The 15,064-nt window shown below is 39.0% G+C and overlaps 1 protein-coding gene across 6 annotated transcripts in view; it reads right to left on the bottom strand.

Moving 5' to 3' along the window:
• The window catches only part of LOC119782282 (VPS10 domain-containing receptor SorCS1), a 324,729-nt gene extending 310,952 nt beyond the window's left edge, over positions 1–13,777 (bottom strand). For all 6 annotated transcript variants that reach the window (XR_005280651.1, XR_005280652.1, XM_038283182.1 and 3 more), the window contains exon 1: positions 13,036–13,777. Coding sequence is in view for 4 of the 6 variants with exons in the window: in XM_038283182.1 (XP_038139110.1) it covers positions 13,036–13,575 (540 nt within the window). In the remaining 2 variants the exon portion in view is untranslated. The remainder of the gene's footprint in view (positions 1–13,035) is intronic.
• Positions 13,778–15,064: the final 1,287 nt, after the last annotated feature.

Below are 15,064 nucleotides of genomic sequence, written 5' to 3'. Positions count from 1 at the left end.
AGTAGAATGCAGTTCTTCATATACACACACACACATCAATTTCAAACAGATGATATCGGTATGGGCCAATACTGCACAGCCAGGTATCGGGGCCAAAAAATGGCATCATCTCAACACCAAATAACTGAGGGATTGCTTTCGAGTCAATGAGTCGATGCAATCAGCTGGTCTTCCTAAGAAAACTTTTAACCAATTTGAATGTATGATCTGGTCGATTGAGATGAAATGTGTTGTGAATTGGGGCTACATAAATGAACTGAATTGATTTAACATCTTACTTTGTATAATCTTTGTGTCTTTTTGTGTTAGCGTGTTTCATGTGCAGAATGTTTCGTATTTGCAGTGTGTTAGCAAGTTTCTCTCTATTTTCTTATTGCAGCTTTTATCTTTCACGTGTGTCTTTGTTAGTGGGATTTCTGTGTTTGCTAGTTTCATTTCTTGGTGTTTGCAGGACATTTTGTAATTGCTTCACATTTATGGAGACATAATTGCAACATTAATGGATTACAGATTAATAGTTGATTAAGGAACAATAAATACATCTTGCCTACCTACATCTGCATATAGACAAAGTCATAAATTGACTGCAAAGTAAAGAAAATGACAATGACTGGATCATTGAATGCCATAGAATAGAAGGAGCAGTCTGAGTGGTTCTTATTATCCTTGGGCCTGCTTGTTGAATAAAGTCTGTATACATAAAGCCTCAGATGGGAATGCCTGAAAATATAACCGGTAAAAATGTTTAGTTTCAGTGAAGAGTCGACTCCAGAGAGTTTAGAGGCATATAAGTACACAATGAGAGAAATAATGACTTATTTGTGTGGGAGTCACTGGGGATGTTTGCTCCTAAAGACAGGGGGACTGGGAGCCTGCTTTGTTCATTGGCATATAAGCAGCCTGACGGCAAATAAACGCTGCTCATCGGAGCGGGACTGCATCCGCCTTCCCCAGCACTCCAGGGCACGCACCTACCGCTTAGCCCACACAGTGCTGTCGCTTACAGTTTCTACTTCAACATGTCTTCTCTCCTCATTTCCTTAAATCTCTCCTCTCAGCAGGATGTGCTAACTAACAGTTCTAAAAGCACAGAGATTAGACTCGGATCACATTAAAATTGGATGTTCACAACCTGATTTGGAAGCTTGTATTGTAATTGCAGCATGACATGAGAGGAGCGTGGCCAAGACACAAGGTGCGTGTTAGCGAGATGAAAGGAGATTTAACACGGGTGGGGATGAAGGAAAATCATCACAGAAAGAAAAAAACAACTCCAGTACAACTCTAGAACTCAGGAAATGTAATCTTAAATGACTGCAACGATGCAGCAACCACCTGTCCTTTATCATTCAAGCTAATGAGGCTTAAAATTCCTTGAAACTAAAATTAAATGGTTTTAATTAGAGTTGATGCATCCTTCACCAGACAAGCACTTCTTGTAAAATTACAATTTAGGTCCGCTGATTTTGTAGTTGATTTCATTATATGTACACCAAGTAGAAATATGCATATTAGCTTCTTAAATTAACAGTTTCCTCTTTAAATAAAGTATAACTGATGCTTCCTTTGAGAATTTTCATGTTCTATATTTCAGAGAAATATCAGACGTTCATTTAATAAGTGGAGTCTGACAAAGACCTTGACTGGATAAATTAAGACAACATCTACACAAGATTCCTGATATATCCTTTTTAGGGATGGAACGGTTTATGAAAAGCGTCCGAACCACTCGGTTCGACTGTCTCGGTTCGATTTTCGCGTGTGTTGCGTTCGGTTCATGCGCTGCTACTTTTTCTCATAGGCGAAGCGTGTACACTCCAGAGCAGAAGGTGGCAGTACTGCGACCAAAGCCAACCACCAGTAGTAAACAAGAAGAAGAAGCGAAGCAGCGTAGCCGGCTGTAGCAGAAAAACATCATTTGTTGGGGAGAATTGTGTCGGAATGGCGAGTGGGAAAGAACAGGAGTTGGAAGACGCGCCAGCAGCATTTTATAGGTCTGCTGTATGGGACCACTTTGCATTTATAGTGACCTACGATGACGGCGGAAAGAAAGTTGTGGATAAAAGTGCAACATTGTGCAAGACATAATAGATTTTCCTAACAATCAACATATACTGAACTGAACCGAAAACGGTGACCACAAAACCGTGAACCGAACCGAACCGTGGATTTTGAGAACCGTTCCACCCCTAATCCTTTTAGACCCATCAGCACTACAGAAACAAGACTGCTGACATCAGTACATTATGGAGTCAAGGCGGAAGTTCAACTGAAAAAACTGAATACTCGGCTTCATCCACCTGCAACACAGCCAATCAGCTTTGAACAACGCCTCCACGAAAGCCAATCAGCATCCAAAGTTCATCCTAAAAGGCCTCCGATCCACAAATCGTCTGCTACCTACTGCACAGCTGGTGGTTGCGCTGTGACTTCATTCAGATGACACCGTTTCAACCCACCTCCAGCCCCTCCTCCACCATCGTAGCTAAAACTTCATCAGAGTTTCAATACTCCAGGACTCTCACTGCGTTCCCCGTCTCATCTTAACCGGTCCGGCAGAAGACCGCCATGTTGAGCCTGGTTCTGCCAGAGGTTTCTTCCCAATGGAGAGTTTTTTCTCTCCACTGCCGCTTCTTGCTTGCTCATCATGGACAGGTTCTCTCAACCTGTGTTATCCAAACTGGACTTCCATCTTCCAGGTCCCTGAGGGAAGCTCTAGTATCTAGTAATTCACTGGATCTCCCAGTAAAGCTCAGCATACAGCCTGGGGGGAAACAGCCCTGTTCTTTGCTCTTGTTCATGCATATCTATCACAATTCAGCGCTAATGTTTCCTGCCAAGTAATTGTATCCGTAAAAGTCTTCTAATTGTCTTTTCTCACCATATGAGGTTTTCAGATTGAAAATATATATTTTTTGATAATATTTGGTCTTTAAGTCAGTTTGGCAGTAATAGACTGACCCGTTTTAAATCTCCTCAGTAACAGGTTCATCATCTTTTTCAATCACAAGTATTTGAGAGAAAATTGAATTGATTGCTGGATTTCACCATGACAACGCCCAGATCACAACTGCAGACTTTTACATTTTGGATAGATTTAGCTCAACTGAACTCCTCAGGATTTTATTAAGTCTAAAAATATGTAAGTTTTAAAATAAATTCCCATTACAAAAGCCTGCAATTCTCTTTTTATAATTTAATTGTAGTTAGGTTTAGGTGTAAGGCTGCCGATTATTATCCTGCAATTCACTTTAATACAAAATAACAAACTTTGCAGAGAAAATAAATATCTTAAACATAAGACTGTCCTGCTTAATTTCAAACTGTAAAAATAAATATCAAACAATAAATAAATATTGCAAATTTTTTTTGCAACAGCAAACCTGTGCAAACTTGTTAACATATTTGTTGAAGGTTCACCTCCCCTTAAAGCAGCGTCATCATTTAAATGACTGTTCGTCCGCCATACTGCTCAGTTATCTCCCGCCTCTTCTTCTCCCTGAGCAACACTTGGCTCGACCAATGGGATGAGGGGATTCTGGATCGTTACATATATGTTGTCAGCTCATTGGTCACGACGCAGGACAGGACCGGGGAAGAAGCTTACGGTAAGTTTTGTATCTAACGTGCCCTTGTTGTTTCATTTTCCATTAGCTTTTACCTGAATACTTTTTACTCTGACAGTGAACGGGACAAAGTGTGTTTCTTTTCCACTAAATACGGGACAGATAATTCTATTTCTAAATACGGAACGATTCCGTTTTTAATTCCGTTTTATCATTTTCTTTCCTCATTTCATCTCTCATAGTTGTGGGTCTATGATAAAAATGACAGACCTCTCTCATCTTTCTAAATAAGAGAATTTGTCATCAGTGCCCTGATTAAATATTGTATATTGAGCAATTATAATATAATCAGTTTTTCCAGAGTTCTTCAGTTCTGATATTTCCACTTCATGGTTTGGGTCAATGTGATCTTTTCAGGTTCAATCAGCATATTTTTCTACAGTTAGTCCGCAGCTCAGCTGGGTGGTTTCTAACCTGATTTTATTTGACTGATTTAACAAGACTGGTAATGGTCACACTATAATCCTACATTTGTTTTCACCTGAACAGTCTAATTTACAATGAGCTGATTTGAAAATATTCCTGACTTTATTTTAGGTGTGATGCTGGGGATAAAATATTTTTAAAACAGATCCTAGAAAAATGAGGTCCGGTTTTTTGAAAGCGTTTCTGGCTTTTCTGAATCACATTGGTAATTGCATTTTCCTCACAAATACTGCAAAAAACATGCACATGATTTTAATCCGTGCGCACAGGTTGAAAAACTACATGCAGTATTATAGGCGTTTTTATGAAGCAATCTGAAATTAATGTGACATTTTTACTAGACACGTATTTATGTAATATATACAGCATCCTGCACACAGCATCCTCTCATTGATGGGTACCTGGTAACATTTTTATTCATGAATTGTAACTTTGCAGTAATTGAGGCTGTTTTTATTGTTCAAAGCAGACAAACTGATTGTGATTTGATGCACTCAGACTCGACAGTCTGCAAAGGGACAGTTGGGATCCTTTCTGGTGCATTAATAAAGCAGAATAAATGTGAATTTGGTGAATAAACCCAGATTTTAGAGGGAAATTGGGCGTTGCCATGGTTGTAGGGATGCAAATATAGATCCTCTCAACAGCAGAGAGATGTGTGAGACTGGGACTGAGGCAGCATATGCGAGTGAATTTTTCGCGCCCCTTTGGAGGCCGTCATGTGATCGACACCTTATTAATCTGTCACAAGCTCTTTTGATATTTAGCGTCTGTTTGTGCATAAAGAATCCAGACACCACGCTGCTGCCACTGAGTTTCAGTTTCTAATTCCTCTGCTTCTAATTGCTTTTATTGGACGCCTTCCAGGGCAGGTTGCTGCATGTCTGCAGAAGTAAAAAACTTCTTCTTAGACTGACAGATAAAATTTCAGCCAAAATCCAGGTGAGTGGCAGGCTGAAGTACTTAATGCCTGACATTTCATAATGTAAATAATGCTGTCCCTGTGAATGTCTTACATCCTTCTGAGTAATATGCCATGGCTCCCTGGATGAGAGTGCTCTTTCCCTCTAACCTTTTTTTCTATGCATTTCAATGACGCTCCATTAGCCTAGTTTCTCTTTTTGTTTCAGCACCAAAAAAATAAATAAAAAGTTGTATAGAATTTAGATATTTTTTTTGTTTAACCATGTAAATTGTCTATGTAAATCTTGCTTTCTTTAAAACCTAAAAAGTGAAACCACAAAAGCATCTCTGTGTTTTAGTTTGAAGGTTGAAGGTTGAAGTTGGCAAAAACTAGAACCTCTGAAGCTGAAAGGGTTTTTTATTTTCTACGTTTCTACCAAATGAAATAAAATAGAAACACGAGTTTGTTTTATATTAACAATCTGTTGCTTTTTCCCATTGCTTTTGCTTGTGTTTAACTATTTTGCTTGTATAGGATTATTCCTTTGTTATTAAAAAGTCTCTTATTTATTAAGAAGGAATGTCCTGATATGACTTTTTCATTTCCGATACAATACCGGATATTGCCCCTACTTCAGCTCTAAATCAGATAGGAAGTCCGACAACTGATCTAAAAACTAATAAAAAAAGAAAGTTTTTATTTTTTTTTATTTTTAAAAGTATTGCTTCCATTTCATTTCCATCCAGTTTATGTTTTACCAATGAATCAGCCACACCTCTGGATTTAAATGCCTTGTATACATTTTTTATGTAAATTTCTTGTATAATTATAATGGAAAATTCCAATAACATAAGCCAATTTGGTGAGTGTTCCCACTAAGAGCATGGTACCTAATGTCCATCATGATGGAGGAAACGTTTATCTGCCAAAACCTTGAACGCAGTCTTCAAGTGGGTCAACTTTTGACAAACATGATATTGAAAAGACTCAAAAGTGGTAAAAGTGATTGCCTGAAACTGCTGACCTGAACTCTATTGAAAAGGTAAGCTCTTCGGACAGTAATTCAATTCACTACTAACATACGTCATGATCTCACTTTATTAAATAAATATATATATTGATATCATGATGTAAATGTATGCAATTAAATTGACATGACATTTCAATATAAAGTAGAGTTCATGATTACCACATCTGTCACTGACTGATGTTCTGGTTTTTATGTTTTGTTTTTTAAAGGTAATATTCTTTTAAAAGTTGCATTGGAGGAGTTTTATTGACTTAGCAAAATAATTGTCAAAAGTTTGTACAAATAACTGATGTTGCGTTATTCACGGTAGTCTTTCAGAGACTTTTATTTTGTTTATATCAATATCATAATTATATTGTATTAATGGAAATTAAAAACTGTATTCTGTTGTATGTTTTGACTACATCGTCTAGATCTAAGTTCTATACATGTAAGCCATAGCCTGACCAGCCACATATTTAACACTGGGCATACACTGTATGATCTCGTTGTTCTCAGCTACAGCTCTAACTGTCCGACAAAACCACAGGGCTTAAAAGTTCACAACTCACGATAACTGTTTGCAAACTTTGCGCTGATTAGATCTGACTGCTGACACTGTACGTCCAAAAACCGCACGTCGGATTCAGCTCCATAGTGACATGGTGGTGATCGGACTCAATCATGTGGAAGTAAATTCAGAGAAGAAGAAGAATTGTCTTTTTGCACAAGTGCAGAGTGCGAGATTGATATAAATCCTAACTCTACAGCAATCTGATCTCTGACTGAAAGAAATCCATCATCTCTCTGAGACAGGTTTTTAGCTAGCAATGCATATGGGTGTACATTATATAGAGTCTAGGCGGAAGTTCAGCTTAAGAAACTGATTGCTCTCCGACATCCACCTACGACACAGCCAATAAGTCTTGAACTATACCTCCATGAAAGCCAATCAGCATCCAAAGTTCATCTTAAAAGGCCTGCAACTTGTCTACTCCTGTGCGCAGGCGTTGTTTGCGCTGTGTGACTTCATTCAGATGACCCCGTTTCAACCCACCTCCAGCCCCTCCTCCACCATCGCATCTAAATCTTCATCAGAGTGTCATTCCTCCAGGATTCTTACTGCGTTCCCTGTCTGATCCCAGCAGAAGACCGCCATGTTGAACCTAGTTCTGCCACAGGTTTCCTTCCCAATGGGGAGTTTTTCCTCTCCACTGTCGCTTCATGCTTGCTCATCATGGACAGGTTCTCTCAACCTGTGTTATCCTAACTGGACTTCCATCTTCCAGGTCCCTGAGGGAAGCTCTAGTATCTAGTAATTCACTGGATCTCCCAATAAACCTCAGCAGACCGTCTCTCTAACCAGCAGTCTACAGACTGACCAACTTCATCTATCTCCACTCCACCACCATTTTCACCCCCGGGGGGGAAACAGCCCTAATCTTTGCTCCTGATCATGTATATCTATGAAAATTCAGCGCTAATGTTTCCTGCCGAGGTCTGAGCGCCAAAGACAAAGTAATTCTATCAATAAATTTCTTCTAACTGTCTTTTCTCTTCGTTTGAGTTTTTCAGATTGAAACGCCCTTTACTAAAAATATTTGGAATTGGCCTTGTTTTTGGGATTCACAGCTTCGGTCAAATTCCTGCATAGGATTATTTTTTGAGGATAACAATCAAGTTTCACCTTTAGAAGTAAATTCACATTACATTTTCTGTTTGTTTGAATTAACCTATGAAACATAATGTACCTAAAAATGATCTCATGTCTTCCCTAAGAAATGTCCACCTTTAGTTAAGCACAGGACAAAATAAGTGTTGTAACAAAGTGAAAAAGTTGAAATTAAGACTCTAAATTTCAAAGTTTTCTTGGGGATGATATCCCTGGACCCTCTTAAATTCTGTGCCACACAAATGCTAAAGATGTAATCCATCAAGGTGTACACCTTATGAAATATTCCAAGCTAAAATCCTGCTCTGAGATGACTGCCAGCTGTCAGCTGTCTCACAGTACAAATGATGGACCTGCCAATTAATGACTCCTCTTCATAATTCTTCAACAAGGAAGATTTCCCGCTCAGTCCTACAGTATTATAATGTCCGACTTTCCCGTTGTCCTCCCACAGGTCCTATAAAATCCAACACCTCTGATAAACAATGTAGAGCGAATAGCCATGCATATTAACAAAACACACACAATCAAACATAAATGAAGAAAAAAAAACTCAACAGCATGGCTGACAAGCCAAATCCTATTAAATTGTCAGATTGCTGTGATTTACTGAAAACATGGTTCTCCTTTCAGCTGTTAGATGCGCTTACGATGCTTCAAGAGATGTAATCTATTTGATTTACTTCACCATCCAGCTTTAATTTAATATTGGATCATTCAAACTAAGAATCATAAATACTGCATATATTCTTGCAACCCTTGAAATGTATCTGTAAGAGTATAACATGAATAGTTCAGACATTTCAGAAGTCACTGGGCTTTTATTTTAGCGTATTTGGTTTATGTTGATGAATTATTTTATCTACATATGTACGTAGAGTACACATTTTTCCATATTTATTTTGTAGATTCTCCACTTCATCAGTAAATTTGACTTTTAAATTGATCTAATATTGGCAGTAACTGTGGCATATTTTACTCTATAGTCGTTTTGTTTACTGACGTAAATTGGATGACTTCTATTTAAATTACAATGCTATATTCATCTCAGTATTTGTTCTGTCTTTAATTAGGTCTTTCCTGGCTTTTTTTATTCCATGTTCCCTTAATAGGTCGGTGTCTTTAGAAAAGAAGATCACCCCTAAAGTTTGAGGGTAGACTAAGTTTAATATAAAAAATATGGACAACTTAATTTCCCTTTCTCTCACATAACTTGTTTATTCTCCAAATATTGAATTAACTCCATTTCAACCTAAGTCTTGCTTTGCACGCAGTTAAAAATATGCAAAAGCATTGAAATGAAAAACTGCTCTTTTTAATGATGTCTGACTTTAAGTGTCATGCAATGATTCATGCATCACTTGACAAAACAAAATAGAAATTATATCCATCTGCTTAAATGAAAAACTGGTGTAAATACAACTATTGTGATTTATCCAGCAGGAAACTAAACACATCATGCACCTTTTAATAAACTCGCAGAGCGAAAAGCTATGGCGCGTTAACACAACACTCATAATCAAACATTAATGAAGATTTTTTTTTTTTTATCTCTGACAGGCCAAATCCTATTAAATTGTGGTGATGCTGTGACTTAGTGGAAGCAGGTTTTTCTGTTCAGCTGTTGCAAGTGTTTACAAAGCTTCTGTTTTTATCTGTTTATGGCATACAGCTGATTTTACTCCTGTGGCCAATTTTTTCATGAGTCATAATTAGATCCAAACATACAGGCTTCCAGTGACGTGCAGGTCGACTCAGAGACGAGAGCTTTGTAAACGCCATGGAGGTTAAATATTAAGAGCGTCGCAGCCCTTATCTGCGTCGCTCTCACTTCAGCTCTGTGCCGCGTTGTCGACGTGTCTGTTTATTTATACAGCAGCTCAGTCCCAACACGTCTGTTTGCTGATTACAGCTACAACTCTGCATATTTCATGCGGGGGTCTTTTTCTTTAATTTCATCCGTCCAAGTGAGCCAGCTGGAGAAACTAGAGCTAATTACTGCATTGTCAAGGAGATCTAAGATCCAACTGCATGGATAAATTAAATCTACAGAAAAGTAAATGAAACAGAATTAAAGAGAGAACAGAAGTATTTCTGACTGGGAGTTTTTATTTGAGTTATGGGGTCAACAACAGATGGTCCATTTGATTTTGGACCTTAAGCAGCTTTTTAAGGCCAACAGCCAAACCTAAAGCAGAGGATGAAGAGCCAGTGGGGTTTTTATTTCAGATAGAGCTGACTGTTAAAGCAATTAGATAGGAGATAATTTCACCATTTTATTGCCTAAAAAACAAAAATAATATAATTGAACTTTATTGATCTCAGCATTTAACCATCCTCTTGGGGAGCAGTGAGCTGCCATCGTGCGGTGCTCAGGGAGCAGCGTGGGGTTAAGGGTCTTGCTCAGGGACCGAGAGTGTCAGTCTGTGGGAGTGGGGCTCTAACTCAGAACCTCAGGATTTTAAGCTTAATGCTCTAAACTCTAGGCCCCCACTCCCCCACTAAAATATATCAACATATCCATTTTAATTAGGAAAACAAATCAAAAGTTATAACATTTTCTTAATCTCCAATCTGCATCAGTAAATTTGTTATTATTCTACACTTATCAAAGTTTTTTATGTCAGACAACCAAACCATAAGTTAAGGCCTTAGTCACTGTTTGATGATATAACATTTTCAAAAACTGCTTCTCTGGGTCTTAGTCATCATAAAAGGTGTTCCCCAGGGTTTGGAATTAGGCCCAGTTCAATTCTGAATATTGTCCGTGTCACAGTCTTGGTTTTGTTATGTTTAGTTTGAGTATTGAGCTTTACTTTGCTTCTTGTTTTAGTGTTTAATTATTATTTTCTTGTTAGTTCATGTCTTCCTGGTTTTCCATTTGTTGTCCTCTGCTGCCCTCTTGTGTCCTCTTTCCCTAGCTCTGTTTTCTGCTCTGTCCTCACCTGTTTTCAATCATCTCGTTAGCCCTCTCTTTGTCTCTGTCCCCTTTAAAAGCCCTCCCTCTTCAGTTCCTGTTGGCTGGATCCTCGTCTAACGTCTGTCTGTTTACCTCGTCTCTCCCTGGCTCCTAGAGTTTGGTTTCCCCTGATGTCTCCTTGCTTCTGGTTCGTTGTTATTTTTGTTGGATCTTTGATTCCTGCCTCCGTACCTGTAAACCTCATTAAACCCACCAAAATTCACCTCTGCCTACTTGCCTCTGCTTTTGGGTCCTCAATCCAACACCAAATCCTGACAGTCCGTCTCTAGGAGGCAAACACTAAATTTGAAACTCCAGCTCAAACCCGCTTTTATTTAATACAATATGGTTGTTTTGTCATTAAAGCTGGAGAAAAAAAAATGAACTTTTTATGTAAATTATAACACGACAATGCTGCTTGTCAAACCGTCTAAAACAAGGAAATGATTTATAAATGAGTATTAAGTTGTATAAGTGTTATCATTTATTCATACTACTTTGGGATTTTATATTTAAAACTCAGGACAGGGTTTCCTAAACGTTTCAGCCTGTGAAGGCCCCCTTAAAAACACACAAAATAAAATGTTAGGCAATTAATATCATTTTTAAATTAACAGTCTAACTTCTAGCCACTAGGGGCGCTAGACCTCCAAAATTTACACAGTGCTGCTTTCAATAAATGTATTTTTTGAAATTGGCATTAATTATTTAATTCATCATTTTAATTGTATTTATTTATAATTTAATAAGGCCTTGAATGGGTAATTTTAAAATGTGTTGATATATTTAATGTTATAATTGTGCATTAGATAAATAAATAAATAATATTATAAAGCAAAAATGTTATACAAGGGGACCGTCACAGGATATACTTTGTCACCCTGTATACCTCAGGGATTGTATCACAATGAGTGTGAAAACCATTTCATGACCCCTAGTTGGTGTCTCACAGCCCACCTGGGGGTCCCAAGCCCCACTGTGGGAACCCTTGACTTGCTGTAGACTTTATCTTACATTTATAAAATAAGAGATAATTATATTTCCTTCACCCATCAGCTTTGATTTCACAAAAGATATTTTGAATTAATAAGCCCTAATGCTCCTGGAAAAATAATTTCTCTCTTCAAGAACATTGCAGTAAAAAGATTATTGGGCTTTCTTTTCATATAATTGATTTGTGTAATTACATTTTTTCTTCTAAATGAACATGTTTGTTCATATCTGACTCTACAAAATTAGACTTTTAAGCGGACAATAGTAGCATAGAAGTAATATATTCTGAAGTTGAATAACTTACTTAAATGTAAAAGCTAAATGTTTCTTAGTATTTTGTTTTATGTTTAATTTGGCCTTTTTCTCCTCATGTCTGATGGTTTTATTTAATTTTTGCCTAATTAGACCGATCTCTTTGGAAAAGAATCTCACCCCTACATCAGTTTAAGAGGAGACTGTTTCATGGGAACATTTTGGACAGAAACCTTCCTCATTTTTCCTCCCCTCTCATTCTTTTTAATCTCTGCAGAAGGAACCAGAATGCTGTATAAGGACCAACTTGAACTCCTGACCTGCTTTGCACACAATGACAAATCAAACCGCACCACCTTCTAATGAAAACCTGCAGGGAAAAGACGGATGCTCTGAGGGAATCAGAATGGGTCTATGTATTGTGTTTTTTTGCAAAATGGAAGTTTAACATGGCTAAATCAGAACCGTAACACCTCAAATACTAAATTCCTTCATAAAATTGTTTAATAAAAATGTTTTCTGCTTTAGACAGTAAAAAAAAAATGCTGCTTTTTTTATTTGGAATTAAAGTTTAAGTTAAAAATAATCTGAGAAAAGTGGGGTGAACATCTGTAATAAATAATTACATGAGTAGAAATAAATTCTGATTAATAATTAAAAAACTAGGCTTGAGATTTTTGTTGGAATTTTGAGCATTTCTGGCATTTTTGGGGGGAAAAACTGGATAATATTCCCCAAAGATGGCATCTGAACACGGACCTAACTTTGGAGGAGCTGCTGATCCTTCTAATCTCTGGACCAAACGTCCATCCAGGCTGTCAGAAACTTTGCATGACTCTGGATCTGCAGCAGAGAGGAGAGGAGGGCTGGAAAAGCCTCACCTCTCCCACAACCTGCAGAGCGACCTGTAAGCTCACAGAGCATCGCTTCATCCTCACATCAGCTCAGCTTCTCATAATAAAGAAGCTGAGGGATAAACTCCAAGTCTGTCCCTTGCAGGCCCCCTTACATCCTAAATAAAGACTCTCCATGGAGTAAAGGTGTTCAGTTTTCATTCTAATTGCTGATCTCACCAGTGATCTACATCAGTGAGGCAGCTGGACATGACATTTTAATTAAAGACGAGTTTCTCCGCCACCGGACTCGCTCTCGCGCACACGCTCGCGGCTCGCGCACACATGACGGATGACTTACGCTGCTGTTGTGTCCGGACCAGTGCACCATGGCCTGGTTGTGGGCCGAGTCGCCTGTCAGGGCGAACGTGGAGCTGTTGAGCTTTAAGTCCTCCTGCCGCGCACCTGCAGCTCTGCGCTCCTCTCTGCTCCAGCGCGGCACTCTGCGCTCCTCCGCCGCGCCCGCTCCCTCAGCCGGGGTTCTAGCACCGCCACTGTCCCTCTTGAAGCGCTGGGAAGTCAAACCAACTTTCCCCTGCCCAGGCTGTCCGCTCCAGCTGTCTGTAATCCGGCTCAGCTCCGCGCATCCGGCAGACCCAGGCTCGCAGAGGACCCTCCCGGTCCGGCTGCCGCTCCCCCAAACTTCCCCCTGAAACCCCGCAGCGGGGCCACTTGTTTCCACCCTCAGCAGTAATTCCTGTGGACGCCACTTATACCCATCCTGACATGACCTGCAGGTTATGTCCGCCTCGGCGACGAGAGCCAAGCAGGACAGGATGAAGAAAAGCCCGGAGCAGAGCGCACCGTGCCACTTTGGGCAGAAGCTGACCTCCCTCTCCATCGCTGGGGGCAGAAAGGATGCGGCTGATGCTGGAAGTCGTCGCTCTGCCTCACTGGGACGTGGTTCTTCGCTCAGATGCGGAGGAGAACTGCTGCAAGTTGTGGCGTTGGCCAAATGCGGTGGAGTAAAAAGTGAGGCTGAGCCTAAGTGGTCCAAGTTGAAGGGTTTGATGAAACGAAGCCCCGCGCGCGCAGAGGGAGGAGCTGAGGCATCCAGACTCAGAACAATGTTGCATGTGTCTGTCTCATATCTGTAGTTTCCCACCATATGGCCGAGCTTAATTAAAATACTCAGTCAAACGTTGATTTTTTTTTTCTAGTTCACTATTTACATTTCAAATGCATTTTTAGGACAGTTGTTTTGGGTAATTGTTTTATTGTATTTGTTCTATTTCCCCTGTTGCAGCTTTTTAACCTTCCTCCAGAGGAAGTAGGTCTCTGAATTTGGCAAATTACATAAAATAGTTGAACGGTTTCCATGAATTAAGATCTGGAGACAGATAAGGAAATTAAAACCTTAAAGGAGAAGGATTATACCTGATAATGCAATTCTATAGATCCATTACAAACACAAAGAAAACATACTTTACAAGCCTCTATTGTATATTATTCTGGTTTATGTCATATCAACACTTAAAATAATTTAATCACAACATCCATACTTTGAATAAGAATAAAAACAGATATATTTATAACCCAGATAATATTGACCCTTAACCAAAAATTAGGGCTTATAGTTAACCAGCAGACTTTAGTGACATATTCCTAAAGGACACTGTTAAAAAAGCTTCCCTTCACACAGTTTAAAATGGAACAAAGTCCACCCGAGAGTTTGGTTAAGTAAATGTGGCCCTAAGCTGGAATCAGGAGCAGGGGGGGATTTATCATAGACGATAGGCAGTTGCGTAGTGCCCAAAGTTCCTGGGGGCCCCATATAACTCTTTTTTAATCTGGTTAATACAAGTATTTCTTATTTGTGCACATTAATTATCATTTTGATAAAAATCCTTTGGCTGAAATGGCATCAGAATGTTTATAATATTAAGCGCGTCTCAGCCCCCCCTTCAGTGTCCACCATATTGGTCCAAACAGACAGCAGCAAACCATTTGAAAACAAATGATGCAAAAAGCAGTGTTGCGAACTTAGCACGTTTGTTGCTATATTTAGTAACTTTTCATTACTTTTCATTAATTACATAGTTTTATTTGTAAAAAGCGCCTAGTGTCAAATCTAGCAAATTTTTTCTGCTACTGGAGACTTTGGTGACAACATCTAAAAGTAGAGAACTCTGCTCTCCAGAGCCAGTAGATTGGTAACCCCGCCTCCTGCTCTCCTCTATCTTGTCTGCTGTCATGATTCATGCAGCTATTATTTCATCCAAATGAAAAATGGAGAACAGATCAGCAGATCCTGGCTTGTCTACAGTGAAAAGAAGAACTGGGTTATTTACTTTTGCCGTCGCCTTTTTGGAAACACAGGAAGGAGCAAT

Source organism: Cyprinodon tularosa, unplaced genomic scaffold, assembly GCF_016077235.1.
Source record: "Cyprinodon tularosa strain WSP-4 unplaced genomic scaffold, ASM1607723v1 ctg190, whole genome shotgun sequence".
NCBI classification, from domain to species: domain Eukaryota; kingdom Metazoa; phylum Chordata; class Actinopteri; order Cyprinodontiformes; family Cyprinodontidae; genus Cyprinodon; species Cyprinodon tularosa.
Note: the sequence above shows the minus strand (reverse complement) of the source record. Positions and strands in the feature narration are given on the sequence as shown.